Source organism: Suncus etruscus, chromosome 7, assembly GCF_024139225.1.
Source record: "Suncus etruscus isolate mSunEtr1 chromosome 7, mSunEtr1.pri.cur, whole genome shotgun sequence".
Taxonomy (NCBI): Eukaryota; Metazoa; Chordata; class Mammalia; order Eulipotyphla; family Soricidae; genus Suncus; species Suncus etruscus.
Window position 1 is genome coordinate 9,599,424 of NC_064854.1, and position 26,246 is coordinate 9,625,669.

At 58.3% G+C, this 26,246-nt stretch overlaps 3 protein-coding genes across 3 annotated transcripts; 2 read left to right on the forward strand and 1 right to left on the reverse strand.

Annotated features, from left to right (window-relative positions):
• Positions 1 to 2,121: 2,121 nt before the first annotated feature.
• On the forward strand, positions 2,122 to 14,677 carry RTEL1 (regulator of telomere elongation helicase 1). The gene is made up of 32 exons (XM_049777105.1): positions 2,122 to 2,290; positions 2,631 to 2,829; positions 2,917 to 3,010; positions 3,323 to 3,401; positions 3,716 to 3,776; positions 4,654 to 4,729; positions 5,149 to 5,233; positions 5,489 to 5,554; positions 5,985 to 6,150; positions 6,680 to 6,718; positions 6,794 to 6,872; positions 7,307 to 7,404; positions 7,580 to 7,635; positions 8,840 to 8,914; positions 9,045 to 9,126; positions 10,089 to 10,221; positions 10,306 to 10,419; positions 10,635 to 10,675; positions 10,781 to 10,866; positions 10,941 to 11,018; positions 11,278 to 11,355; positions 11,449 to 11,592; positions 11,764 to 11,879; positions 11,967 to 12,090; positions 12,170 to 12,320; positions 12,409 to 12,555; positions 12,734 to 12,837; positions 13,298 to 13,499; positions 13,575 to 13,697; positions 13,944 to 14,060; positions 14,158 to 14,358; positions 14,457 to 14,677. Exons 1-32 carry the CDS (start codon positions 2,189 to 2,191, stop codon positions 14,561 to 14,563), a joined length of 3,423 nt encoding a protein of 1,140 aa, XP_049633062.1. The 5' UTR covers positions 2,122 to 2,188; the 3' UTR covers positions 14,564 to 14,677.
• A 1,617-nt stretch (positions 14,678 to 16,294) lies between these two features.
• On the reverse strand, positions 16,295 to 19,601 carry ARFRP1 (ADP ribosylation factor related protein 1). Its single transcript, XM_049777737.1, has 7 exons — positions 19,377 to 19,601; positions 19,040 to 19,127; positions 18,809 to 18,891; positions 17,599 to 17,680; positions 17,395 to 17,465; positions 17,157 to 17,257; positions 16,295 to 17,080 (listed from the first exon to the last, which is right to left on the reverse strand). The coding sequence occupies exons 1-7, from the start codon at positions 19,467 to 19,469 to the stop codon at positions 16,993 to 16,995; spliced, it is 606 nt and encodes a 201-aa protein (XP_049633694.1). The 5' UTR covers positions 19,470 to 19,601; the 3' UTR covers positions 16,295 to 16,992.
• Positions 19,602 to 19,794: 193 nt separating this feature from the next.
• Positions 19,795 to 25,518, forward strand: ZGPAT (zinc finger CCCH-type and G-patch domain containing). The gene is made up of 6 exons (XM_049777738.1): positions 19,795 to 20,437; positions 23,989 to 24,122; positions 24,226 to 24,381; positions 24,544 to 24,663; positions 24,762 to 25,179; positions 25,256 to 25,518. The coding sequence occupies exons 1-6, from the start codon at positions 19,944 to 19,946 to the stop codon at positions 25,392 to 25,394; spliced, it is 1,461 nt and encodes a 486-aa protein (XP_049633695.1). The 5' UTR covers positions 19,795 to 19,943; the 3' UTR covers positions 25,395 to 25,518.
• Positions 25,519 to 26,246: the final 728 nt, after the last annotated feature.

Here is a 26,246-nt window from a genome sequence, read left to right on the forward strand (position 1 = left end):
TTATTATTCTTGGGGTCCTTGGGGGACCATAAGGGATGCTGTAGATTGAACTTGGGTCAGCTATGTGCAAGGCCAAAGCCCACTATGCTATTGCTTTGGCCCCAATTCTGACTTCTAACCTGGGCCAATTGAAGGTCATGTATGAGCAGCATTTCAAAGCATGTGCCCTACATGGCCCTTGGGAACTTGCTGCCAGACCCCCACTGCATCCACGGAGCCCAGTGTTTTCAGGTTGCTCATGTGCCAGCTCACAGGTCAGGGCACACAGCTCATGGCACCTGCTCATGCCCCAAAAGGGTTGCACTAGAGCCCTTGCTGTGCGACCTCCCAGTCCTGTGACTCTACTCTCTCCTATCCAGGCCCAGGGTCAGTGTCCAGTCAACCCCCCCAGGATAGGTAGTTTCCTCCAACCTCAGGCCCCCGTTCTGAGCTAGTGGACACTGATCTCTGAAGAATCCCTACACTTCCAAGACCCAGCAGCAGAGTGATTCAGAACTCAGGTGGCTCAAAATCAGTTCCTCTTTTTTGAGGGGGCTGGGGGGCTTTCAGGAATTCCACATCTCTGTGCTCAGAAATCACTCCTGGCAGGCTTGGGGGACCATGTGGGATGTAGGGGATTGAACCCAGGTCTGCTGTGTGCAAGGCAAAAGCCTTCCACACCATACAATCGCTCTGGCTCCTTTTTTTGCCTCTTACACGGTGCAGGGACCAGGTGCAAGGCCCGCACCCTGGGGGCTGACTGGCATGAGGGTGCTGCACATGCAGTCCTCGGCTGGGCCTCAACGCCCCTACTGGACCCTGCCTCACTGGATGGACATATGTAAGGGAGTGGGCTTAGTTGCTGCCTGGCTTGGCTTGGCCAGGCCTGGCTTTCTCGGGGAAGGCTAGCAGGTCCAAAGAGCTGGGATGGTGGGCCTGGGCGTGTGCCCCTACTTTTCTAAGACAATCCCTCCACGAAGCAGTGGCAAGGTCAGCGAGTGCAGGGCCACCAGGGTACGGGAGAACTCCAGCTAGACAAGAACACAGCCCGGGGAAACTCCAGGGCCCAGCTGGTCGGACCATAGAGCAGAGAAATCCCGGAGGCCCAGCTAGACGGGACGCAGCCTAGAGAGGCTCCAGAGTCGCTTCCGGTAGCACCGAGTGGCCTGTAGTTCTGCCTAGAGAAGCCGCAGACTGCCGTGGACCACGACCCGAAGAGACTACGTGATACCAAGGCCCCCGCGAGGGCGGGACTTCCGCCGGAAGCGCTTCGCCGTCCGGAAGTACCGCTGGTCCCGCCGCGCTTGCGCGTTCCCGCCCGCGTAATCCAAACGGGCTGGCAGCGGGTGATCCGATCGGCGGGACCCGGGTGAGCTGACGGGCACCGCACGCGCTGGACACTGTCCTAGAGGCGACTTGGCGTGAGTTTCGGAGACCCAGGTACTGGGGGTGGGCGCGTTGCATTCTGGGACTTGTAGTTTTCTCGCTCGGCGTGGTGGTCTTCGCTGGGATGTGATGCTCTGCGTTTAGGCAGCTGGCCAGATGTCAGCGACCTTGCTTGTCCAGATGTCAGGGGTGCTGCGGGGCATCTGGAGCCCGTGCCCTCTGGCTACATCCGGCCTTTCACCTTGGAGGGGAGCAGGCCCGGCCCTGCAGACCCTTGTGTGCGGTTGCCTTGGCCAAGCCGGGCTGCAGCCTCTTGAAGAGGAGAGGGATCAGATCAGCCTCCTGGTCCCCGGTTGGGTGTCCCGGCTCGTGTGGGGTACCCGCCTGCCTGCGACGAATGAGGGCCATCTGGGAAGGTCTGCTATCTATCTATCTATCTATCTATCTATCTATCTATCTATCTATCTATCTGTCTGTCTGTCTGTCTGTCGACGGATGAGGGCCATCTGGGAAGATCTGCTATCTATCTATCTACCTATCTACCTATCTATCTATCTATCTATCTATCTATCTATCTATCTATCTATCTATCTATCTATCTATCATCTAATCTATCTATCTGCTGTTTATCCCCTAGGGCTCACCTGTTACAGTCTGCTATCTATCTATCTATCTATCTATCTATCTATCTATCTATCTATCTATCTATCTATCTATCTATCATCTATCTATCTGTCATCTATCTAATCTATCTATCTGCTGTTTATCCCCTAGGGCTCACCTGTTACTTGCACTCCAGTCTGAGTCCTCACCACACGCAGCCATGCCCCAGATAACGCTGAGGGGGGTGACGGTGGATTTCCCCTTCCAACCATACCCATGCCAGGAGGTCTACATGAGCCGGTTGTTGGAGTGTCTGCAGGAGGTAGAATTAAAAGGGGGGTCAGAGAGGGGCCGGAGTCATAAGTGTCCTGGGCCCAGGGTTCACCCCCTCCCAGGGTGCACTAGAGCTTACTGGGCTTGTGAGTCCCGCTAGGTTGTTCACTCCATGGGTGAGTAGGGACGGAGGGGAGTGGAATTGGGCCCCCTGGAGAGCTATTTATGCAGCCATGCCTGCAGGTCCCTCCCTGGGGCCCTTTCCAGGGTCAGTGCCCAGATCTGGGGCGGGGCAGGGCAGTGCCTTCTGGCCCCCCCATCCCAGTTTGCCCCTCGCTCTGGGTGGAGTCCAGCTGGAACCCTTCCCTCCCATGCTCCTGTGCCCCCAGAAGGTGAATGGTATCCTGGAGAGCCCCACGGGCACCGGGAAGACCCTGTGTCTGCTCTGTGCCACGCTGGCCTGGCGTGAGCACCTCCGGGATGCCATCTCTGTCCGCAAGATTGCCGAGCGTATGAATGGAGATCCTTTGTTCCCTGGAGCTGTTCCATCCTGGGGGTGCAGTGCCACTGCTGATGGAGATGGCCCAGGTGTGACCCCTGTCCCCGCCCCTTGCCCCTCCCCCATGCAGTCCTGGTTAGCATCTGAGACCCCCTGACCAGCTCCTTGCTCGCCAGCTTCCTACATGGACATTCCTAAGATCATCTACGCTTCTAGAACACACTCACAGCTCAGCCAGGTCATTGGTGAGCTCCGGAATACTTCCTACAGGTGCGTCCTGGGTCTGGGCATCTGGGCTTATGCTCCTGGCATGTAGGGGGTGTTTGTGCAGCTACAGGTATGGGAAGAAGGCTCCACTCTGTGGCCATCCAACCCCTACCCCATCCTGCAGCCATCCACCCTTACTCTAACCCCCAGCTGTCTACCCTTCCCTGGCCAGCAGCCCATCCCCCCACCCCTTCTTGGCCACTTCAAGCCACTCCCGCAGCAGGGAAAGCCCTTCCTAGGCCCAGGATGTGTCCTGGCCCTTGCCCTCCATCTAGTTGCCCCCCGCCCCACTGCCCCTGTGTGCCCTCTCTGCAGGCCTCGGGTGTGTGTCCTGGGCTCGAGGGAGCAGCTCTGTGTCCACCCAGATGTGCGGAAAGAAAGCAACCACGTGCAGGTGAGGGGCTCTCACTCGGTCCCTGTGGGCAGGCGGGTGCTGTGGTATTGGTAGACCTGCATGCACGGCTGTGCTGCCCCCTTCACATCTCCACTGCATTGAGTCCTTGTCCTTTTTTAAACCTTTCTTGGGAGCCACACCTGGTGGTGCTCAGCGGTTACACCTGGCCCTGTGCTTAGTAATTACTCCTAGTGGGCTCAGTGGGACTTTTGGAAACCTGGGTCAGCCACATGCAAGACTAGACAGTGCCGAGAACACCTACTGTGCTCACTCTGGCTCACAGTCCTTGTCCTTCTTTCTGCTTGTCCTTTCAGATCCACTTGTGCCGCAAGAAGCTGACAACCCATTCCTGTTCTTTTTATAGAAATACTGAGGGTGAGGCATTGAGTGTCCGGTTTCTGCTGCCTCCCAGCCAGGGCGCCCCTTTTTAGTTGCCATTTAGGCATTTCCCTTCCTGTCCCATTCAGGCAGGATCTAGCCATGGCCATGGTTTCCCTGAGTCTCCAGAAGAGGGCCTTCTCTTACTCCCAGGCCCCTCATACTCCTCCCTGCTTTGAAAGGGTGCTGGGCAGATGTCCAGGCTAACCTCAGTTCTGCAGTGAGTATGTTGTGGCCCAAGGTGTGGCCATCCTAGTGTGCATCATTTTTTGCTTTTTGGGCCACACCCTGTGATGCTCAGGGGTCATTCCTGGCTATGCGCTCAGAAATTGCTCCTGGCTTGGGGGGCCGTATGGGATGCTGGGGGATCGAACCGAGGTCTGTGTTAGGTTATTGCATGCAAGGCAAGCGCCTTATGGTTTGCGCCACCGTTCCGGCCCCTCCAATGTGCATCTTTTATTTTATTTTTGGCTTTTGGGCCACACCTGGCAGTGCTCAAAGGTTACTTCTGGCTCTGCCCTCAGAAAAATCACTCCTGGCAGCCTCTGGAACTATATGGTATGTCAGGGATCAAAACTGGGTCAGCTAAGTGCAAGGCAAATGGCCTTTCCTCCCGACTATGCTGTGCTATTGCTCTGGCCCCCAACAAGATGCTCCAGTGTTCATCTTCTTTTGCCCTAGTGCCTGTGACAGGCCTAAGGGCAGATTCCCTGCAGGTTCTTCCTGGGGCTGGCCAACTGAAGACTCCCCCTTCCCTAGATGGCCAGGTCAAACCATTGTTAACTTAGTGGCTGGGCACCACATTCAAGATGGGCTGGAGGAGCTCTGCCCTTTATGAGGGGGACTGTGTTCATACCTTATTCATCCCTCCTAGAGAAGAGCCTGGAAAAGGATCTGACCACCCCTATCCTGGACATCGAGGACCTGGTCAAGGCTGGGGGCAAATACAAGTGAGTGCGGAAGACCTGGGCCTGCGGCAGTCCCAGACTTTAGGGGCTGATAGAGCATGGGCCCTGCCCTGCCCTACCCTGGTGCCCTCTGTGGTCCCAGACTCATGGCTGTTTAATCCTCCCTGCCTCTCAGGCCTAGCTCCCCATAAGATGTGCTTCCTTCTTGTTTGCTGAGAACAAGGCCCACGGGCTGGGATCTCAGAGCAGCCTGGGAAGGGAGCTGGAGCAGTGGTGGAGAATGTGTGTGTCATGGATGGACAGATGGGCAGGCTCAGATCCTGTGTCAGTGTAGCTCTGTCCTCTGGCCCCTGCAGGCCTGGGACGCTACCTGTGGGCCTGGGTCTCCCCCACCTATCTCCCCTGTTGGGAGGCTCAGCTGCATGTGGTTCTGTGACACACACACCCACTTCCCACCTCAGGCTGTGCCCCTACTACCTGGCCCGGAATCTGCGTCAGCAGGCTGACATCATCTTCATGCCTTACAACTACTTGCTGGATCCCAAGGTGAGGCTGGCTTGGGGGAAGTGGGAGCAGAGGAGAAATCGTTGGGCAGGGTTGTGGAGATGAGGCCCAGAGAGGAGCACACATGTGTGTGTGCATGCATGCATGTGTATAGGGGACTTAGGCAATGCGTTACTGATGGTGCTCAGACTGGCCAGAAAGCTCCACCTTCTACTGGCTCGTGGCAGAGCCACGATGCTGGTGTGGGCAAACCTGGACTGCCCCCATGCCTGACACCAGCCTGTTCACTCACTCCAGAGTCGCACAGCACACAATATTGACCTGAAGGGCACGGTGATTATCTTCGATGAGGCTCACAACGTGGTGAGTGTCAGGCCACAGCACCAACTGCCCGCAGCTTCCCTGGCTCCAGATCCCTGGCCCAGCCCCACTATCTGCCCAGAGCCCTGAGTGGTGCCTTTTCTGCTGGCTGTAGCTGCACAGGCTCCCACCTTGTCCTGCAGCCCTTCCTTCTAAGCCCATATGGCCATACTGGTCTGTTCCCTGGAAGGGAGCACTGGGACACCCCATTGTTGTTCTGGTGGAAGCCAGTCCCTAGTCTGGACTCACAGGGACTCATGGGAGGCTGGAAGACCTAGGATGTTAACAGCTCAGCAAAGTTCGTCTCTAGACCTTTCGCGGGTGGGACAGGATGCACCTGTCCCCTGTAGCCAGGTCTGGCTTCCTTAGCTGTGGCCCGTGCCGATTTCTGGGACCGGGTCGTTCCTGACTTGGATGCCTGCCTGGCTCCCAGGAGCAAATGTGCGAGGAGTCAGCATCTTTTGATCTCACACCCCATGATGTGGCCTCCGGGCTGGACGCCATCAGCCAAGTGCTAGAGGAACAGACCCGGGCCGCTCAGCAGGGGGAGTTGTCCCTGGCCTTCGGTGTGGACTCCACCAGTGCAGAAGACAGGAGAGGTGAGGGCAAGGGAGTTGGGGGGACAGGGGAGCCATAGGCAAGAGAACCATGGTAATGTTGCAGAGGGAAGGAAGTCTGGGGCAGGGGTGCTGCAGGCTGGTGAGTTGTGGCAAGAGCTGTCAGACCCTTTACTGCACTGGGCACTATTGTGGACCTTTGGGGGTGGCACCAGCAACTTGAAGCATCTAGCAGTGCTCAGGTGTTCCTCTTGGCTGTGTGCTTAGGAATCACTCCTGGCAGGCTCAGGGAACCCTATGGGAGGCTGGGGATCCAATTTGGTCAGCTGTGTGCAAGGCAAACAGCCTACCCACTGTGTTCTCCTTCCAGCCCCTCTTCACGCTTCTTTGCCTTTGCAGCGGCTGCTGCGCCTTTTTCTTACCCTGTGAGCACTTGGTTCTCCCAGTGCATGCCACTGTACTACTGTACTTGGGTCGTTGGTGGGGTTTTTCATGTGGAAAGGTACATGTGGGGCTGCCTAATTTCCAGGGTGGGCACAGAGATAGACTATTCTCTCATTCTTTCATGCAGGGCTGAGTCTGGGGCCAGAGGATGTGGCCAAGCTGAAGAGTGAGTGTGGCTCCCTTGTGGGAGGACTGGGGAGGGTGGCCTTCCGCCAGCCCCTGACCTCCTGCCTTGCCACAGTGGTTCTTCTTCGTCTGGAGGCTGCCATTGATGCCATCGAGATACCGGAAGACAACAGTGGTGTCACCAAGCCGGGGAGGTGAGGCATGGCACACAGGGCAGGGCAGTACTCTGACCTGATCTGTGCACCAACTCTCCTGCCATTGTGCCATATAGACCACTTCGCTAAACCCTGTTAGGCTAAGCTAGTGGGGAACCAGCTGCTTCCCTGGTAGGGCTGAGCCTCCTGACTCCAATATTCCACAGACATCCCCAACCATGCAGGCCTCTCCCCACCCATTCCACTCAGGGTGTCACTCCTGGCTCTGCGCTCAGAAATTGCTCCTGGCTTGGGGGACCATATGGGACGGCGGGGGATTGAACCATGGTTCGTCCTAGATCAGCCACATGCAAGGCAAATGCCCTGGCACTGCACCAGGCTCCGGCCCGTCCTGGAGGATCTGAGCTTGTTCCTGAGCAGAGTTAGGGTTGATCTTGTAGCAGCCGCCTGCATGGAGCACTTTCTCTTCCCAGCTTCATCTTCCAGCTCTTTGCCGAAGCCCAGATCACGACACAGACCAAAGACTGCATCCTGGACTCCCTGGACCAGATCATCCAGCACCTGACGGGGCGTGAGTCCCAGCCCAGGCTCCTCTCCCAGTCCCCACTGCATCACGCTCTGATCAATGCTGCTCATGTTACCTGAGCCTTCGTTCCTGCACAGGGTCACTGGGTGGGTGAATGGGCAGCATGGGCCTCCTGCTGGCACATCCCGCGGTGGAGGGTCAGCACCCACTGTTCCGACAGGTCCTGGGCCATTCATCTACACGGCAGGGCTACAGAAGCTGGGGAACATCATCCAGGTAGGGCTCAGGCACACACTGCCCTGGAGCACAGAGTTGTCTACCCCCAGCCTCATCAGCCGCTGCCACTCCAGCTGGCAAGGCCAGGGGCAGTTCAGGGCCAAGGACCCAGCTCCTCTCCTGAGACAACTGGGCCTTCCATGCCTGTGGGCACCAGGAACAGAGTTCCCGTCCAGGCTTTCCCTGGTCCTGCTCGCTACTCCTCGCAGTCTTTCTCAGCATGCCTGTCTCTTCTATGGAGCTCTGGGTGGCTTCTGGCTGGGAATCCTAAGAGGGTACAATGCTGAGGGGACCCCAGGGGTGTCCAGGATCCATGTGAAGGGCTGGCCCAGTTGCTGTCCATCAATGAACCTGTGTCTGGGTGGTTTTTCTTTTCTTTTTTGGCTATACCCAGCGGCATTCAGGTAATACTCCTGGCTCTGCACTCAGAAATTGCTCCTAACAGGCTTGGGAACCATATGGGATGCTGGGAATCGAACCCAGGTCTATCCACAGTTCAGCCATGTGCAAGAACAATGCCCTATCGCTGTGCTACTGCTCTGGCCCCATGGATGGTTTTTCTGTTCCCTCTTCTTGTCACCACTGTGGGGATGACACAGGTCACATGTGGGCAGGTGATACCCAAGGCTGGACATGCAGCCTGGTGCTAGCAGGCCATCCAGCATCACTGACTTGTCCTTACCCCTGTGGGTGCTGCTGGCTACATCGATATGCCTTGTGTAGGGATGACCCAGCAGTCTCAGTTTCCCCAGTTTCCCCTGCAATGGACCTTTTTTTTGTTGTTGTTGTTGTTTTTGGTTTTTGGGCCACACCCAGCATTGCTCAGGGGTTACTCCTGGCTGTCTGCTCAGAAATAGCTCCTGGCAGGCACGGGGGACCATGTGGGTCACCGGGATTTGAACCAACCACCTTTGGTCCTGGATCGGCTGCTTGCAAGGCAAACGCCGCTGTGCTATCTCTCCGGGCCCGTTTTTGTTCTTTTTTAATTTTTGGGCCACACCGGTCACATTCAGGGGTTACTCCTGGCTATGCACTCAGAAATCGCTCCTGGCTTGTGGGACCATATGGGGTGCCAGAGGTCGAACAGCGGTCTGCCCTAGGCTAGTGCAGGCAAGACAGATGCCTTACCGCTTGAGCCACTGTTTCAGCCCCTGCAATGGGCCTTGATGCCCCCTCCACTGAGCCTTTTGCCCCCATCTTTCAGATTGTCTTTAGCTCAGACTCTGCACAGGAAGGGCCTGGCTCGGTGACAGGATTCGAAGTTTCTCAATTCTACAAGGTGAGCATGGTGCCCGCTGTAGGCTTCCCTGGACTCCCTGCTGTTGGCGGTGCCTACAGTGGACTCCCCTGGGGTCCCTGCTTTGGCCTGTTCCTGGGGAGTCTGCTCACACTGCCGGCACCACCATCAGGTGCACATCCACACCGACACCAACCAGCGGAAGACGTCTCAGCATTCTGCTTCCTGGAACAACCCTGTGGTCAGGAAGTCAGGTAGGGGAGTCCTACGTCCTCCTTCTTGGCGTCCTGCCCCAGCATGCTGGGTGAGCCCACAAGACTGAGATGGCCTAGCCTCACCATACCAGGTACCTCAGCATTAGGCAGAGGTAATTGTTCCAGGGTCATGCCCCTGCGGGACCTCACTTTCTAGCTCTTGGCTGCAGCCCACGTGAGGGCCTAAACCCTCAATGGCAAACCTATGGCGCTGGCACGTGGGAAAGTCCTCAATTAAGATATGCGGCGTGTGTCACATAGTTCTTAGATACTTTAATCTTGTTATTAAGGTTTAATTGACTTGCTGGCACTTTGTGTGTGTGTGTGTGTTTTGGGTCACACCCGGCAGTGCTCAGGGGTTATTCCTGGCTCCAGGCTCAGAAATTGCTCCTGGCAGGCACGGGGGACCATATGGGATGCCGGGATTCGAACCGATGACCTCCTGCATGAAAGGCAAACGCCTTACCTCCATGCTATCTCTCCAGCCCCTACTTGCTGGCACTTTTGAGGAAACTCTTTGGTTTTGTGCGGCAGTTTGGGCACACGGGCTCAAAAAAGGTTAGCCATCACTGGCCTAAACTGTCTCGGGGGTCATATCCAGACTGTGTCTTCCTGAGGAGCTGGGGGAGTCAGGGTGAGCCTGGGGTCTCTGCTGGGGATTGCCTGCTTCCTCCTGTAGCACCACCTCCAGGCTGACACCCAGCCCTTGCCCGTGCCTGAGGCACCCAGCCTCACACTGCTTCCCACTGAACTCCCTGTATGTGTGTCTGTGTTGTCCACATGTGCCTGTAGGTTGTCAGGCCGTCCCTGATCCTGAGGTGCCTAGCCTCACACTGCACTCCTTGTGGGTGTGGCTGTAGGTGGTCTGTGTACCCCTTATTCTACATGCGCCTGTATACTGCCCTGCGGGCGTCTCTACTGCCCCACCCACCCACACTGGGCTGCTGTCCCCCCACCCCCAGGGAAGGTGCTGAGTTACTGGTGCTTCAGCCCCGGGCACAGCATGCGGGAGCTGGTCGTTCGAGGTGCCCGCACCATCATCCTTACCAGTGGCACCCTGTCGCCCGTGTCCTCCTTCGCCCAGGAGATGCAGATGTGAGTCTCTGCTGTATCCCTTGGTGACCCCCACCAAGGTTGGGGCGTGAAGGTTCGATCTCCCCTCTCCCTCTGTGCCCGCAGCCCCTTCCCAGTGTGCCTGGAGAACTCCCACGTCATCGGCCAGCACCAGGTCTGGGTGGGCATCATCCCCAGGGGTCCAGATGGAGCCCAGCTGAGCTCAGCGTTCGAAAAGCGGTAGGGGCGGGCAGGGAGGGTAAGTGAGGGTAGGTGGGAGCTTGTTCGGGGAGGGGTTCCTGGGATGGGAGGGCCCCAGAGGGTGGGGAGAATTTCAGAGGGGAGACATCTCATGGGGCCAGGGAGGGCACCCATGAGGGTGTGGAGGGGTTCCCAGGGGGCAGGGAGGGCCCTGGGGGAGAGGACACCATCCAGCATTGATGTCTCTCCCACAGGTTCACCGAGGAGTGCTTGTCTTCCCTGGGGAAAGCACTAGGTGAGACCCCTTGTGCCAACCTGGCCCTCTTTGCCAGTGCCTGGGACACCAGACTCGCCCTGCCCCCAGACTCTCATTCTCCCCCTAATGGATGCCCCCCCGCAGGCAACATTGCTCGAGTGGTCCCCCACGGGCTTCTGGTCTTCTTCCCTTCCTACCCGGTCCTGGAAAAGAGCCTGGACTTCTGGCAGGTATGTACCCCCACTGGTCCCTGGGGCTCTGCTGGGCCAAAGCCTGCTTGGTGTGACACCCCCCAACCCCACAGGCCCATGACTTTGCCAGGAAACTGGAGGCCCTGAAACCTGTGTTTGTGGAGCCCCGGAGCAAAGGAAGCTTCTCTCAGGTGTGAGAACATGGGGCAAGGCTATTATGGTGTATATAGAGGTGGGGCATGACAACAGGGCAGGACATGGTAGAAGGAGAATGGCATGATGGAGGAGGAGTGGGACAAGACATGGGACGGGGAGCCTCTGGATCTGAGCCATCCCACACCCTTACCTGTCCTGGTTGCCCCTCTCTCCCCTTTGGTCTCCCTGGACCCCATCTTCTTGGTGGGGTGGGTGTGATCCTTGAGGCTCAACCCTTGCTTTCCACTCTCGAAGGTCATGGATGCCTATTATGCACGGGTCATCGCCCCTGAGTCCAGTGGGGCCACCTTCTTGGCGGTATGCCGGGGTAAGGTAAGTCCCCCCAGGAACTCGGGTGGGACTTTGGGGTGCGGTGGGTGTCTTCCAAGAGGCACCCACCACAAGACAACCCCAACTGCCCCCCAGGCCAGTGAGGGGCTGGATTTCACCGACTATAATGGCCGGGGCGTCATCATCACGGGCCTCCCTTACCCACCACGCAAGGACCCCCGGGTGGTGCTCAAGATGCAGTTCCTGGATGAGATGCGAGAAAAGAGTAGGGAGGGCCAGGTGAGGGGCTACCTGGTGGGTGGGGTGGGGTGGGATCATATGGAGCTGTCAGGCTAGGTTGAGTGGAGCTGCAAGTGTCATGTGACAGGGATGGAGCCTTGGGTGGGTGGGCAGAGTCCAGTCAGAGTGGGTTGGATCACGAGTGGGATCCAGTCTGACTCCACTCTGCAGTTTCTCTCTGGGTACGAATGGTACCGACTGCAGGCAACCAGGGCCGTCAATCAGGCCATCGGGCGGGTAATCCGCCATCGTCATGACTATGGTGCGGTGTTTCTCTGTGACCACAGGTGGGTGCGCTGCCTGTGGGCAGGGTCGGGAGGTTGGGCCCTGGGATGTGAGGCTGATGGCAGGACTTCCCCCCCACCCCACCCCAGGTTTACCTACGCAGACATCAGAGCCCAGCTGCCCTCCTGGGTGCGCCCCCATGTCAGGGTTTATGAGAGCTTTGGCCATGTGATCCGTGACGTGGCCCATTTCTTCCGTGTGGCTCAAAAAACAGTGAGTACAGGGCACACCCAGGGAGGCTGACTGGCACAGCTGGGAACCCACCCTTGACCCAGCCTTGTCGTTTGTGCAGATGCCTGTGCCGCCCCACCGGAATCCGGCCCTGGGTCCTGGTGCGGAAGAGGGTGCTGTGCCACTGCTGTCTGCATCGCACAGCCCTCTGCCCACGAGGAAGGCTCGGACCCTGGACCTGCATGTGCCCAGCCTGCAGCACAGACAAGCTGGTATTGGTTAGGGGCAGAAAGAGGGTTGAGGACCAGAGCTTGGGGGGGCACCCATGGGGTACCATCCAGGAAGATTGCTGTTGGGCAGGATCCCCGAGTGACCGGGACACCATGGGCAGTCTGTGCGTGGAGTACAACCAGGAGTCAGCCCAAGCTTCGAGGAGACCTGGGGGGCTGCTGGCTGCCCTGGAGCACAGCGAGCAGCAGGCCGGGGCACCTGATGATGATTCCCCACGCAAGGAGGAGCAGGTAGGGCTGAGCAGATGGAGCATCCCTGACCCCCCTCTGCTCAGCACCCCGTCACCCACACCTGCCTTGTTTGTGGCATTGCCCAGTTCAGACCCTACATCCGGCCTCTGCCCAGAGCCTTCCAGCTCCTCAGAGATAAGAACTGGGCCTGTCTCAGGCTGGAGTGTCAGGTGTGGGTACTTCACTTTTCCCCCAGCACAAGAGACCAGTGGAGCCCCGAGCCTTCCGGAGAGGTGGGAGGAAGAAGATCCGGCTGGTCAGTGGCCCGGTATGGAAGCCCCTCATGCCCGGGCACCTAGCAAGGGTTCTGGAGGGCCCAGGAGGTACCCTCACCCACAGGGCACAGCCTCTTTCCCCCCAGTGAACAATGCAATTTTCCACAGCGCTTGACTTGCAAATGTTTCGGTCTCTATCAAACATACAGAACTGGCTGGTGCCCCACAACCCTCCCTGTCAGGGTGTCTCCACTCTGCAGGCCTGGATTAAGAGGGGGGCTCTTCATGGTGACTGGGCTCCTAGTCCTGGCTCAGAGCATCTCTGGAGGGAGGGTTGGGGGCTTGTCTCCACACCCACGTTGCCACTCCATACATTTCTTGGAAGTGCTCACTTATAAGGTAGCAGTGGCGCTGTCAGGATGCTCTGGGGGCTTAGCCGTAGCTGGGGCTGGAGACTAAGGCTTGTCATGGCCAGGGTGTGGTCACGCTGACCAGGGGATGGACTGTGTCCAGCAGGAGGGCTCAGCACCCGAGGCACAGACCGAGAAGGCCAAGCTGTTCATGGTGGCTGCAAAGCAGAGGCTAAGCCCAGCCGGCTTCCAGGTGTTCACGAAGGCCCTTCGGGCGTACAAGGCCTCAGACGACTTCCAGGCCCTGGGGACCCACCTGTGTAGTGTTTTTGGCGAGGACTCGGAGAAGCATAACCTGTTCCGAGGTGCGATGGGGCCTGCCAAGTGCTGGGTGAGGAGCCTGGTGCAGAGCTTGCCCTGCTCAGATTTCCTCTTCACAGGCTTCTACCAGTTCGTGCGTCCCCACCACAAGCAGCGCTTTGAGGAGCTGTGTCTGCAGTGGACGGGCCAGCGCTGTGGTGGTGCTGAGCCGGTACCCTGCCTGTCCAGGGCCAGGGTCTCTGGTGAGCTTGCTCCCCTCTAGGCCCCTGAGCCCCTCCCAGTTCCTCATGCTATGGGCAGGAGTTCACTATGTGCCCTTCCTTTCTGCAGTGGTACCCCCAGAGCACCGGCTCTCTCCCCTGCTTTAAGACCCTGCCCCTTGTGACCGACAGGGGGCCACCTTTCATTTCCTCCCCATTTCATTTCCCCTTCTCTGGCACACTTGGTACCCTGGAACCCATCTGGCCCTGTATGTCCCGGCCCTGCAGGAAAGCAAGATTCTCAGTCCAAGCTGACAGTGTCCGAGGGTACGGCCAAACAGCTGGACTCCGAGGGGCACCTGAATGGAGGTCGTTTGCACCTGGTGTCTGGGGCACTCCCTGCAGGTGAGAGCAGAACCTGCCCACTGGATAGGAGCTGACAGTATCAGCGCTGCCCAAGCAGGCCCCTCAGTAAGGTCCCAGTGCTGTCTGTCCGCTGCAGGAGCCCCCCAGCCAGAGTTCCCCGGGCAGGCTTTGGAGCGTGAGTACCTGGCCCAGGTGCACAGGGCCCTGGGTCCAGCAGGGAGTGGTCGGCTGCAGGAGGTGCTGAGAACGTACAGGCAGGACGGAGACCTGGGGAATGCACTGGCTGTGGTGGCTGACCTCACTACTGAGAGACCTGAGGACTTCCCCCTGCTGCAGGGTCAGTAGGCGGGCCCTAGGCTGGGGGTGGGGGGCTGAGGGAAGCCCCTGAAACTGAGCACTCACCCCTTCTCTCCCTCCTGTCCCCATCCTCGGCAGGCTTCAGCTCGTTCCTGAGGCCTCAGCACTTGCCGCATTTCCTACAGATCTGCTCTGATCTGAAGGGTCCACCTGCCTCTCCCAGCCCTGGAGGGGGCGGGTGCTGAGCCACTGGAACTCCCACTGAGGAGCCTGACCCTTGCTCTGGTTCCCGGGGCCTGCGGGCCTGGTGGGTGACTGCCCATCCTTGCCCAGGTGAATACCTCAGCCAGTGCTGGACACACTGTGCTCTCTCCACTCCAGGAGAGGTCCACTCCAGGCCTCTCACCAAAGCGAAGCACACACCTCTGGGCGGCATGCAGGGGAGCTGGCCCTCCACTCACTCATCCTGTCCCTGGGTGTGGAGAGACTTGTGTCATCTGGCAGTGGCCCTCTCTGTGACTCTGTACTGCTGACCCTGGGTACACACCAGTAGACCCTGCACCACCGGCCACAGTGTGGCCTGAAAGAAAGCACACAGAATTGTGCAGTTTTTCTGACCTGAGGTCTGGTGAACACAGCACTGCCTCCTGCAGGGGACCAAGGATGCCAGGAACTGTGGGGTGCTGCTGTGGGGGGCCAGCCCAGCAGGAGAGGACCTCAGGGATGCCAGTGTGGGCAAGGGGCCCACTTTTAGGACACTGCTAATAAAATAAGTGAAGGAAAAGGTTATCTGGCCCAGTTTGTAGGTGGTAGGACATGGGAGTGGTTGCTTTGCAACAAGTTTGCCCTGGGGCACTTTGGTGCAGAAGCCCATTGGTCTGGAAAGCCCCACTCTCTGTGGCCCATTCCCATTGCACCACTAATGCAGTTCTGGAACTACCTGCAGTGCTACTGCAAATTGGCAGCCCTATGGGCAAGTGCCTACCAGTGACACACCTATTTTGTTTTGTTTTGGGCCACACCTGGTGGCTCTCAGGGGTTACTCCTGGCTCTGTGCTCAGAAATCACTCCAAAAACAAAGAAACAAAAAGATATCACTCCTGCCAGGCACAGGGCTTCGAACCACCTTTCACACTGGATCAGTTGCATGCAAGGCAAACACCCTACCACTGCTATCCCTCCAGCCCCTGACGCTCTAACTTATATGAACACACTGCTGGCTCCTGCCTAGAGCACTGGCCCTGCCTGCAGGGCACTAGCAGGACGCAGGATACAGCACACCTTGTGGGTGTGATAGGAGAAGTATGTGGTGTGAGTGCATAGGAACAGGCACTGTCATGCCAGACACGTGGTGCCAGCATGCACCTGTGATAGTGTTGACACTGGAACCTGCTGACCACATCACAAATGCACATTCCTGGCCCTGACCATCAATGTGCCCAGCTCCTCGTTCCATGATGCGCTGTGCACCACCTTTACCAGATTCCCCAGACAGTGCACCTGCTGAGCCAGAGCCAGGTGCACTGGGGAGGACATGAGAGGAACAAGTGCAGCAGCTTTTCTTGCCCTTCCTGACCTTCCCTCAGGCTCCCAATCCAGTGGCTGTCTGCCGTGCCCATCCTTCCTGGAGGAGTGAGAACACACCATTATTGATTTCATGGTGTTCGGGAGCTGCTACCCTAGGACTTCCTGATGGCTGTGGCAGGCGCCGCAGGGCTTGGACACATGACTCCCTGCTCCACACCCTAGGCTCCAAGCCTGGTAGTGGCAGCTGCTGGAGTCACTGCCCTGGGTCCAGAAGGCTCCTGTAGGTGTTATAGGTCACTAAACTGCAGAAACTGGAGCTGGGCATGTGCGTGCAATTCCTCCCATAACACTGAGCTGTTTTTCCCACTCCCTTGGGTCTCAACCCCTCTCCCACCTCCCCACCCACCCCTAGAACACTCCCTAGGAGGCTGAGGCAGGCTCCAAAGTTTAATAGTCTTTTGTAAACTTGGTTGTCCATTGTCTGGTTAGTGCTTAGCAGGAGGCCGGGTAGGGTAGCACCTAGGCCCCCTGCTGCCCCCAACACGATGGGTGCAGGGAGGGCCAAGGTCAGCCAGGGCATCCACAGATAGAGGTCTGGGCCTGCCCCAAGGCGTGCCTCCACAGGGGGACCATGGGACATTCCAGGCTTCCTGAGAATTGCTGGCAAGCTACCCCGAAGAGCTCCAGAGAGCTAGGGGGAATGTCAAGCCTGGCTCATCTCACCTGCAGCTGGCCCCCACCATTCTCTAGCAGCACCTCTCCTGTGTGCAGGGATACAGCTAGGACACTGGCCCCATTTGAGGGTCTCTGCTTCCCCCATACCTGGGCTTCTTTTGGGATACCACAAGGGGATTCAGTGTCTGGGGCAGGTCCCCCACCTGGTCTCAAGGCCCCAGCTGGCTGCTGACATGGGCTGGAACACCTTAGGGATGGAACAGCTCAGGCCAACCCAGCCTTGGTGCCAGGTCCTTCCTGGGGCAGGGTAGGGGGACCCTTGGCTGAAGCCGGCCCAACTGCTCAACAACCCTGTACAGAAGCCCCAGGGCCCACACACTTCCAGACACACAAGTTTGTGGGGAGAAAATCCAAAGCCATTGAGACATGGGGAGGGGAAGGGCTGGAGAGGGCAGTGGAGCCGGCCGGGTGGCTACGTGATGTCGGTCTGCCGTGGTGGTCGGCGCAGGTTACGCACCACACACTTCACCATCCACTCAATGCCCTCGCGCACACCTTGGCTGTGGAGACATCAGTTGTGAGTGTGGGCGGGCCAAGCTTGGCCCATGGGTGCTGGGAGGGCGACAGGACACTCACCCTGTTAGGGCTGAGCAGGCCTGGGTCAGGCAGTCGCGCCTGCCGATCTTGGAGGTGCAGTCGCTGAAGGCTGTCTTGAGATCAGGGATGGACAGGCAGGTCTGGGGGGATAGGATTGAGGGTGGGCGTGGCAGGTCCCTCTGCAGTGCATACACACTCCCGGTGGACAGAAGGCACATTGCAGGACAGGGCACCCAGCACCCGACACCCTGCACCCCAGCCCAGGGATACCTCTCACCTCCACATCCTGCTTGTTGGCCAGCACCAAGATGGGCACGCCGTCCAGAGCCTCACTTGTGACCATCTTCTCTGGAGGGCGGAGAGTTGGCCCCATGACCCTCCATCCTGCCCTGTATCAGCCTCCCGGGGCCCGCGGAGAGAGTAGGAGGGAGCAGCACCCAGTGCCCTCCCGTCCCCTCTTCACCCACCACACTGCACCCACCAAAGGCCTGCTTGGACTCATTTAGCCGCTCCTCGTCTGTGGAGTCGATGACATAGATAACACCATGGCACTCTGCATAGTACTGGGGAGAAGGAGATAGAGACAGAGATCATGGGCTGAACCACAGGTACCGGTGCCCAGGGCAGGCCTCAAATGCAAGTCCCTCTGGAGGACATAAAAAGTAGGTTGTGCCCAAGACCTTTCCAGGAAATGACGGCTGACCCTTGGGGATGGCCTAACCCCACAAACTCCACACCAGGGTCTGCTCCAAGTCATCAGAGGCCCAATGGAGGGACCTATAGAGGGATCCTGCCAGGGATGATGAGTGATGGGCCACATAAGACAGCAGGGCCAAGCAACAAGGCACTGTCCCTAAGCCTGGTGCTTCCCAATGGGTGTATGTCCAGAGGGGACAGAAACCCCACCGCTTTTTTTTTATTTGGGTTACACACAACAGCGCTCAGGGGTCACTCTATGCTCAGAAATTGCTCCTGGCAGACTCGGGAAACCCCGTCAATTAATTGCTAGGGTCCAAGGATAGCTATGGAACAGAGTACTTCTGGCTGGGGTCCCAGGGAGCCTGAACAACGAATCATGCCTGCTCTGCCCGCCTGTCCCCAGAATCTAGGGACTAGTGCCTCCATGGTCTGTGCTGAAATATGCTGATCAAACTCTGCACGGCTTCATGCAGGTAGGAAGCAGACCTAAAATGGCAGAGACCCACAATTGCACACAACTCCACTCACACCTGTCCTTAAGGACACAGACCCTGACATGGTACATAACCCACACACGTCCTGGAGGATCCAAACCCAAGATGGTACAGAACCCACACCTGTGCTCACACCTGTCCTGGAGGACACAGACCCAAGATGGTATAGAACCCACACCTGCGCTCACACCTGCTCTGGCCCCAATGCGGTCGGCCTAAGATGCCCCAGCAGGAAGTCAGGCCTCGCTCTTAGAGGCACACACAGGGCTTCTAGCAATGTGGCCCATCTGAAGAGAAGGCCCTGGGAGAGATGAAGCACCCCATTTGAGGGACAGGACCTGGAGACATCCAGGACCATGTTAGCACAAGTACTTTGGAGCCTTCCTGTCACCGTAGAACTCGGTCAGGGCTCCAGGTCCTGTCTCTGAGGTAGGGGTAGAGCAGGAGAGTGTGTGTGTGGTGGTGGTGGTGGTGGTAGTGGGGAACACAACGACTCACCTTATCCCATAGAGACTGCAGCTCCTCCTGGCCCCCCAAATCCCAGAACATGAGGCGCGCCTTCCCCACATCCACGGTGCCGACTGTGAAGAGAGACGGTGTGTGTGTGTGTGTGTGTGTGTGTGTGTGTGTGTGTGTGTGTGTGTGTGTGTGTGCGTGCGCGCACGTGCGCTGGATCCGTGAGTCCGAATGCCTCCCCGACCCCTATCCATCCCCCAAGGCAGTCCTTACTGTTAAGCCCCACAGTGGTGGTGATCTTGGACAAGCTCATGCCCTTGTAGCTCCTGCTGAAACGGGTCTTGGACTGCTCCAGGAAGGTCTGGAGAGAAGGGGTGATGAGAAGGGCCCCCCTGGCCTTACTTATCTCCATGGAGGGAGGAGACTCCCCAAGGCCAATGGGGGGGGTGGGGAGAGAGAGGAGTGGGTTGTCTCCTACTCCAGTGGGTACGGTGGGTTCAGATGAGGGGACTCGGGGGTGCACGAAGAGGATGTGGGGGACAGCCACAGGCAATGGGGGAACCCATAGGGGGGAGAAGTGTTGGGGTGTCGGGGTAGGGGCCCTACCTACCGTTTTGCCCGCATTGTCCAGGCCGAGGATGAGGATGCAATACTCGTCTTTCCGGAACATGTACTTGTACAGGCCCGACAGGAGCGTATACATCCTGCCCTGTGCACAGGGCAGCGCAGGGGCGCCTGCTGAGCCGCGCTGGGACACCCCCCGGGACCCCCTAGGCCCCCAACATCCCGCCAGCCCGGCTGTCAACCCCCTGGCCTGGCCTACCTGCGCCTGACCCCGCGCTGACCCCGCGCAAGGCCCGACGGGAAACGGGGCAACAGCCGCGGCAGCGACCACGGAGCAGCGGCTCCGTCCCAGCAGCCCTCGCGCCGTGACGCACTTCCTGCGGCGACGGCGCCGCGCGAGAAAGTGACGTCACATACCGGAAGTATTTCCCCCACCCAGTACGCTCTAGCCGGCGGCGCGCCGCTCTATGCTCTTAATGGCGGCGCCCAGAGCCTGCGAAGAAGAACCGAGCAGGGTTGCGGCGAGCGGGCCGGAGCAGCCCGGGGTGCGGGTGCGGGTGCGGGCGAGTTGAGCTGGGGTCGCCCCTCGGGGTTCCTGTCAACGGGGCGCAGCATGGACGAGGAGAGCCTGCAGGCCGCGCTGCAGGCGTCGGGCGCGCAGCTGCAGCAAGTGGAGCTGGCCCTGGGCGCCGACCTGGACCCCGCCGAGCTGGCCGACCTGCGGCAGCTGCAGGGCGACCTCAAGGAGCTGATCGCGCTCACCGAGGCCAGCCTGGTGTCGGTGCGCAAGAGCAAGCTGCTGGCCACGCTGGACGGACAGCCCCCCGCCGCCGGCCAGACCCCACCCGCGGCTGCTGAGACGCAGGACCTCCCGCAGGAGGAGGAGCCGGAGGACGAGGAGGACACCGACGAGGAGGACGCCTGGGCCGGCCGCAGGGTGCAGGCCCCGTTCCGCAGCGCCTGGGGACCCCTGGAGTACCACAACGCCATGGTGGTGGGCGCCGAGGCAGCGGGCGTGCGCGTGCTCTGCCTCTACCCCACGCAGCCCGCGCTCAAGCCCTGCCCCTTCTTCCTGGACGGCAAGTGCCGCTTCCAGGACAGCTGCAGGTGAGCCGCTGAGGGCCGCCCTCGCACACCCCTCGGTGGACGGGGGGGGGGGGGGGGGTCGTGCACGTTTAGAGGGTCGAGGCACTCGGCCCCTGATTCTCAGGAATGGGCCTGGCTTCGCCCTTCCGCTGTGGGTACACGGTAGGTTGTACCTGTGACACACCACACACACACACACACACACACACACACACACACACACACACACACACACACACACACACACACACGAATCATCACTCCATGCTGTGCAGACTCCGCTGAAAGTGGCCCTCGCACTCTCCATGCCTGCTCCCCTGTGCTTTATCCCACACTGGTCTGGAGCTTGTGCTTGGGAGAGCTGGGAAGGGGCACCACCCCCTTGGCTGCTGTCAACAGCCTCTCTCCTCGGTCCTATGCCCGGCTGTTCTAAGCCTCCAGTGTCGCGTCCCGTCTGCTGTGCCCATCAGATGAGGCAGAAGTGCCTTCCACCTGCTGGGGCTGACCCATGGGTCTTGCCCAGGCTCTGGTGGCAGCTGCCTGGTCCTTTCTGTTCATTCATACACGACAGTCTTGGTGGCAGAAAATACATTTGAAATGGGCTTAGATGTTCTGGCTCATCTTCAGGTTGGGTTTTCCTGGCTGATGTTGTTTGTTTACCACTCCTTGAGGATGTATTCCGCTGTATTTTGTCTGCATCTTTTTGTTTGTTTGTTTTGTTTTTGGGTCACACCCGGCAGCGCTCAGGGGTTACTCCTGGCTCTACACTCAGAAATTGCTCCTGTCAGCCTCGAGGGGGACCATATGGGATGCCGGGATTTGAATCACCGACTTTCTGCACGCAAGGCAAACGCCTTACCTCCATGCTATCTCTCCGGCCCCTGCATCTTTTTTTTTTTATTTGGTTTATTGAACTAGAGGACATCTTAATCCATGCAGCTGCCCTCTGTCTGGTGAGGCCCAGGTGTGGATCCCTGTTGGCAGGTGTCTATAGTTTCTATTTCCTGTCAGTTTCCATAGCCCTCAAGTGACCCAGCTGCGAGGAGGGGCTCACTGGCCAGTGCACAGTCCCCTGGCTGGTTTGAGCCCCAGCACCATCTGGGTCCTTGAGCACTGCTGGTAGCGAGCCACAATAAAAGTGGGAGAGTTGCTTCTGGCTTGAGATTGCATCTCCTTCACGGATGGCTGGCGAGATAGAACAGCTTTTCATGCTTTTGTGATGACTTGAGGACAGGCATCTTCTGTAGTTGTTAAGGAATGGATTGTCTTAGAATGTACAGAAAATTCAGAATGGACCTAACACAGAGAAGGTAATAGTGGTATTATGTTTATCTTGTTGCTGTCAAATAGAGATTGTGATTCAAGAAATTGTTCTCCAGGGAATCTCTACCAGTCTCACTTGAAAGAACTACAATTTTGCCACCTCCCCTAAGAGGCCTTGTTTGCTTCTGATGTCAGTACAGTTTTCTTCTTTTGTTTTTTGTTTTTGGATCACACCCGGTGGCGCTCAGGAGTTACTCCTGGCTCTTTGCTCAGAAATCACTCCTGGGGCCGGGCGGTGGCGCTGGAGGTAAGGTGCCTGCCTTGCCTGCGCTAGCCTAGGACGGACCGCGGTTCGATCCCCCGGCGTCCCATATGGTCCCCCAAGAAGCCAGGAGCAACTTCTGAGCGCATAGCCAGGAGTAACCCCTGAGCGTCACAGGGTGTGGCCCAAAAACCAAAAAAAAAAAAAAAAAAAAAAAAAGAAATCACTCCTGGCAGGCTCAGGGAACCATATGGGATGCCAGGAATCAAACCCTGGTCTGTCCTGTATCAGCCATGTGCAAGGCAAATGCCTTGCCACTCTGCTATCGCTCCAGGCCCCCGTTTTTTCCTCTTCATGTTTCTGATCCCTTGTGTCTCTGTGGCTGGCTGGATCCCCATGGGGCTGCTCTGTGGTCCTGGCCATGATCTCCTGTGTGGCCGCTCTGTGGTCCTGGCCATGACTTCCCCATGCCTGACTGGCTCCCTTGTGACCATGTTGGTCCTGACTATGTTATCCGTGTCTATAGCTGGTTTCTATATGGCTCTCCCACTTTTAGTCATGACTATGGCCCCACCATACCACACCCATGTGTTTGTGCTGGGCCACACCTGGCTGTGCTGTAATCCTAGTGATTTATTTTGCCCTGGTTGTGCTAGGCCCCAACTGACCATGCCCTGGGTGTGAATCTGCTGCAACTTCTCCTGACTGCCCTGTTATAGGGTCTGTCCGCAGATGCCCCCTGCATCCTCCCACGTTCCTGCTGAGTGAGACTGCCACCTGCTGCTGGCCCTTGCCTTCCTTCTGCAGCTTACTCATCTGAGCATAGCACTCCCAGTCTCTAGCTGTCCTTAGCCATGCTACAGCTATGAATGAATGAGCCACCGCTTCTCTGCTGTCAGTTGCCCATAGGTGCTTTGAGCCCTCAGGTGTGTGAGGTGTGTGGGAGTGCAGAGGAATCGGCATTAGGGTGTCTGCTTGCAACCGCCCACCTGTAGTCACTGCTTGAGGATTGTGGCGCGAGGCTGAAAATCTCGGAGTCTTATTCTCTACCTTGGCATAATTGTCTTGAGTCTTTGATCTCTTTTCTCTGATGTGGTCTGAATGTCCGGCTTCATTGATGCAGATGAGGAACACACAGACCCCTCTGTCCACCCTTCTCCTTCATTCTGAATGTCACTGGCTCACTCATACAAATGAAGGGCCTCATTTGGCTGTTTTTCAGCCACACCCAGTGGTGCTCAGGGATCAGTCAGGGTGGGCCGCAGGGTAACCTGCAGGTTATCTGTGTGTAAGCCCAGCGCTCTTGCCATCTGCTTCAGTCCTGTAGCACAGAACCCCTTTCCTATGTGAGGCCTAGGGCCTCACCCACGCGAATCAGGCTGTGCCGCCCCGTCCAAAGGTCCCAGGTTCCAGTGGCATCTCTCCTATCTTGGCGACTCTGGTTGAGTCTCCTGTCCGGGATATGAGGACACTCCTGAGGCCATGCTGAAAGAGGAACAGACAGCCGAGCAGGAGCCAGCATGTGCTATGTGTCCAGGAACACGCACATGCATGGTATATGCTCCATTATGTGTATGCAAAGTGAATTTGTGTCCATGCTGTGTGCTTATTACATGTATGCTCCATTATGTGTACCCATTTGCCATACATGTACTGTGCTCAAAAAGGTGCACAGTGGTGTGTATTCTTTAACACATATATGTGTTGTGTGCTTTGGCACACATGTGCAAATGCAACATGTCATGCGTGCACTGTGCTAGGTGTACCATGTATCCAGGAGTGCACATGCAGGTATTCCAAACGTGTGCAAATGTGAACATGTGTAGTATGTGAGCTGTGCTAGGTGTGCTGTAGTATGTGAGCTGTTCTAGGTGTGCTGTTGTGCCAGTGTGTACACATGGGATCACTTCGTGCAAGTCCATGCCTGTGTGTGCTGTGCTGTGTGTAGCATGCATGGTGTGGGGCACAGACCCCAACTGAGCCTCCTGCACTCTCCCGGCTCTCCTCCATGGCCCCGTGTGAGCCTGTCCCTGCCTCTCTCTCACAGGTTCTCCCATGGCCAGGTGGTCTCCGTGGACGAGCTGCGGCCCTTCCAGGCCCCGGACCTGAGCTCCCTGCAGGCAGGCTCTGCGTGCCTGGCCAAGCATGAGGATGGCCTGTGGCACTCTGCCCGGATCGTTGGTGAGGCTGCCCTGCTCCTTCAGCCCTGTGCTTGCCCACACACAGCAGGGTCACGGCCTGCCTGGCCTCCGATCCCTCACCTCTGGCCCGGCTTTGTCTGCAGATGTAGACAGCGGCTACTACACAGTCCGCTTTGACTCGCAGCTGCTGAAGGAGGCTGTGGTGGAGGGGGACAGCGTCTTGCCCCCTCTGCGTGCTGAGCCTTCCACAGACTCGGACTCGGATGGCAGTGACACAGATGACACCAGTTATGCCCGAGGTAGGTGTAGGAGCTGGCCTGCCAGTCTTGCCTCCACAGGTCCTGGGGGCTGTGGATGGGGCAGAGCAGAGGCCTCGGCAAAGGGCTGGGCACTTTGGGGAAGGACCCGAGTGCCCAGTGTATGGTTCTCAGCTCCCTGCTGAATGCTGCCTGTCCCCACAGTTGTGGAACCTGCCCCCGAAACCAGCGGGCCCTGCAGTTCCGCCTTTGCTGGCTGGGAGGTGCACACGCGTGGCATCGGCTCCAGGCTCCTGGCTAAGATGGGCTACGAGGTCGGCAAGGGTGAGTGCGTGCACCGTGGCTCTGCCATTCTCTCCCCCTGTGCCCCGCAGCGGGTGGAGGGCTGCCCTGGCTGCCACACTGCCCCTGTGTGCCCCCAGGTCTGGGCCCTCGGGGCGATGGGCGGGTGGAGCCTATCCACGCTGTGGTGCTGCCTCGGGGGAAGTCGCTGGACCAGTGTGCGGAGATCCTGCAGAAAAAGACCAAGAGCGGCCAGACCAGCACCCCCAGGCCCCCCAAGAACCGGAAGCCTGGGGCCAAGGGCCGCCCACCACCACAGCCTCGTCGCAATGTGTTCGACTTTCTGAATGAGAAGCTTCAGGGCCAAGTTCCTGGGGCACCGTCCGAGGCAGGTGCCACGCCTCAGGGCGGGAAGAAGAGCAGCAAGGACTTGTACCACGCGGGCAAGAGCGCCAAGCGCGCCCTGAGCCTGCAGCTCTTCCACACGCAAGAGAAGATTGAGCAGGCCCAGCGGGACATCAAGGGCATCCAGGAGGCCCTGGCCCGCAACTCTGGACGGTAGGTGATGGCACTGGCGGGCAGAAGGGTTTGGGCGGCTGCCCAAGAACCCCAGTGACCCCAAGGCCATCTCCAGGCACGGCGTGACAGCGGCCCAACTGCAGGAGAAGCTCACCAGAGCTCAGCAGCTCCTGAGCCAGCTCCGGGCCCAGGAGGCAGGTCTGCAGCGGGAGCAGAGCCAGGCAGATACCCACAAGAAGATGACAGAGTTCTAGCATCTCCAAGGATGATCTGGGATGCGCCTGCAGGGGGAGGGCGGCCTGGGGGTACCTCCCTGTACCCCCCACTTGTCATATCAAGGTGGTGCTTCTTGAGGACATTAAAGACTCTTGTTTCTCATGGGATACTCCTCTGGAGATAGGGATGGGAAGTAGGTGGGTGGGTGGGGCAGGAGGGTAAAGACGTGTTGTGTGTGTGTGTATGTGTGTCACCCCATCCCCGTGTAAGGGTTCTGCACGTGCATCCGTGCTTGCGTGCATGTGTGTGACCTCATTCCCGTCTAAGGATTCTGCACCTTTCAGGGGCTGGTGCTAGTTCTGAGACTGGGAACTACCCTGGGCTGTGCATCCGAGGCTGGGTTCAGCCTAAGGGCCCAAAGCACTCCAGGTATCTCCCTTCCTGCCCCTGTGAACCTCCTGGGGAGGGCCCTGTTCTCTGCACATCTGCATCTACTAGCTGACTCTGGACCAAGAGGCACAGCTGGCCTGAGACTGGAAGTGGTGGCACAGAGTTTGGCCACCTGCCTGCCAGTCTGCAATGGGCATCAATAAGTGCTCACTTGGCCCCCAGTAGTTGAGCCAGGGCCCTGGAGGAAGGGGTGACCAGGACAGCAAGGTACCCTCTGCAGGAAAACCCACCCTGGAAACAGTGGCTGCTCCCCTGGAACCAGCTCAACCTGTGCCATTGCATTCAGAGGCCTTGGCCACTGCAGTTACCTGCCCACTGCCCTTTTCAGGCCTGGGAAGCAGACTTGCCAGCAGGAGGCTGGAGAGGACTGGTTTGGATCCATGGTGCTGGCTTGTCTCTGGAAGGGGACCAGACGTGGGAGGAGCCTGAGACTTGGTCCT

Excerpts from the sequence above, each read along its gene's own strand:
- RTEL1 (XM_049777105.1), top strand. The coding sequence starts at position 2,189 with ATGCCCCAGATAACGCTGAGGGGGGTGACGGTGGATTTCCCCTTCCAA. Across the intron at positions 10,222-10,305 it reads TTCGCCCAGGAGATGCAGAT|CCCCTTCCCAGTGTGCCTGG; the intron begins GTGAGTCTCTGC and ends CTGTGCCCGCAG. Across the intron at positions 12,091-12,169 it reads TCCGTGTGGCTCAAAAAACA|ATGCCTGTGCCGCCCCACCG; the intron begins GTGAGTACAGGG and ends TCGTTTGTGCAG.
- ARFRP1 (XM_049777737.1), bottom strand. The coding sequence starts at position 19,469 with ATGTATACGCTCCTGTCGGGCCTGTACAAGTACATGTTCCGGAAAGAC. Across the intron at positions 19,128-19,376 it reads TGGACAATGCGGGCAAAACG|ACCTTCCTGGAGCAGTCCAA; the intron begins GTAGGTAGGGCC and ends CCTTCTCTCCAG. Across the intron at positions 17,258-17,394 it reads CCAACAAGCAGGATGTGGAG|ACCTGCCTGTCCATCCCTGA; the intron begins GTGAGAGGTATC and ends CTATCCCCCCAG.
- ZGPAT (XM_049777738.1), top strand. The coding sequence starts at position 19,944 with ATGGACGAGGAGAGCCTGCAGGCCGCGCTGCAGGCGTCGGGCGCGCAG. Across the intron at positions 24,123-24,225 it reads GCACTCTGCCCGGATCGTTG|ATGTAGACAGCGGCTACTAC; the intron begins GTGAGGCTGCCC and ends CTTTGTCTGCAG. Across the intron at positions 24,382-24,543 it reads TGACACCAGTTATGCCCGAG|TTGTGGAACCTGCCCCCGAA; the intron begins GTAGGTGTAGGA and ends CTGTCCCCACAG.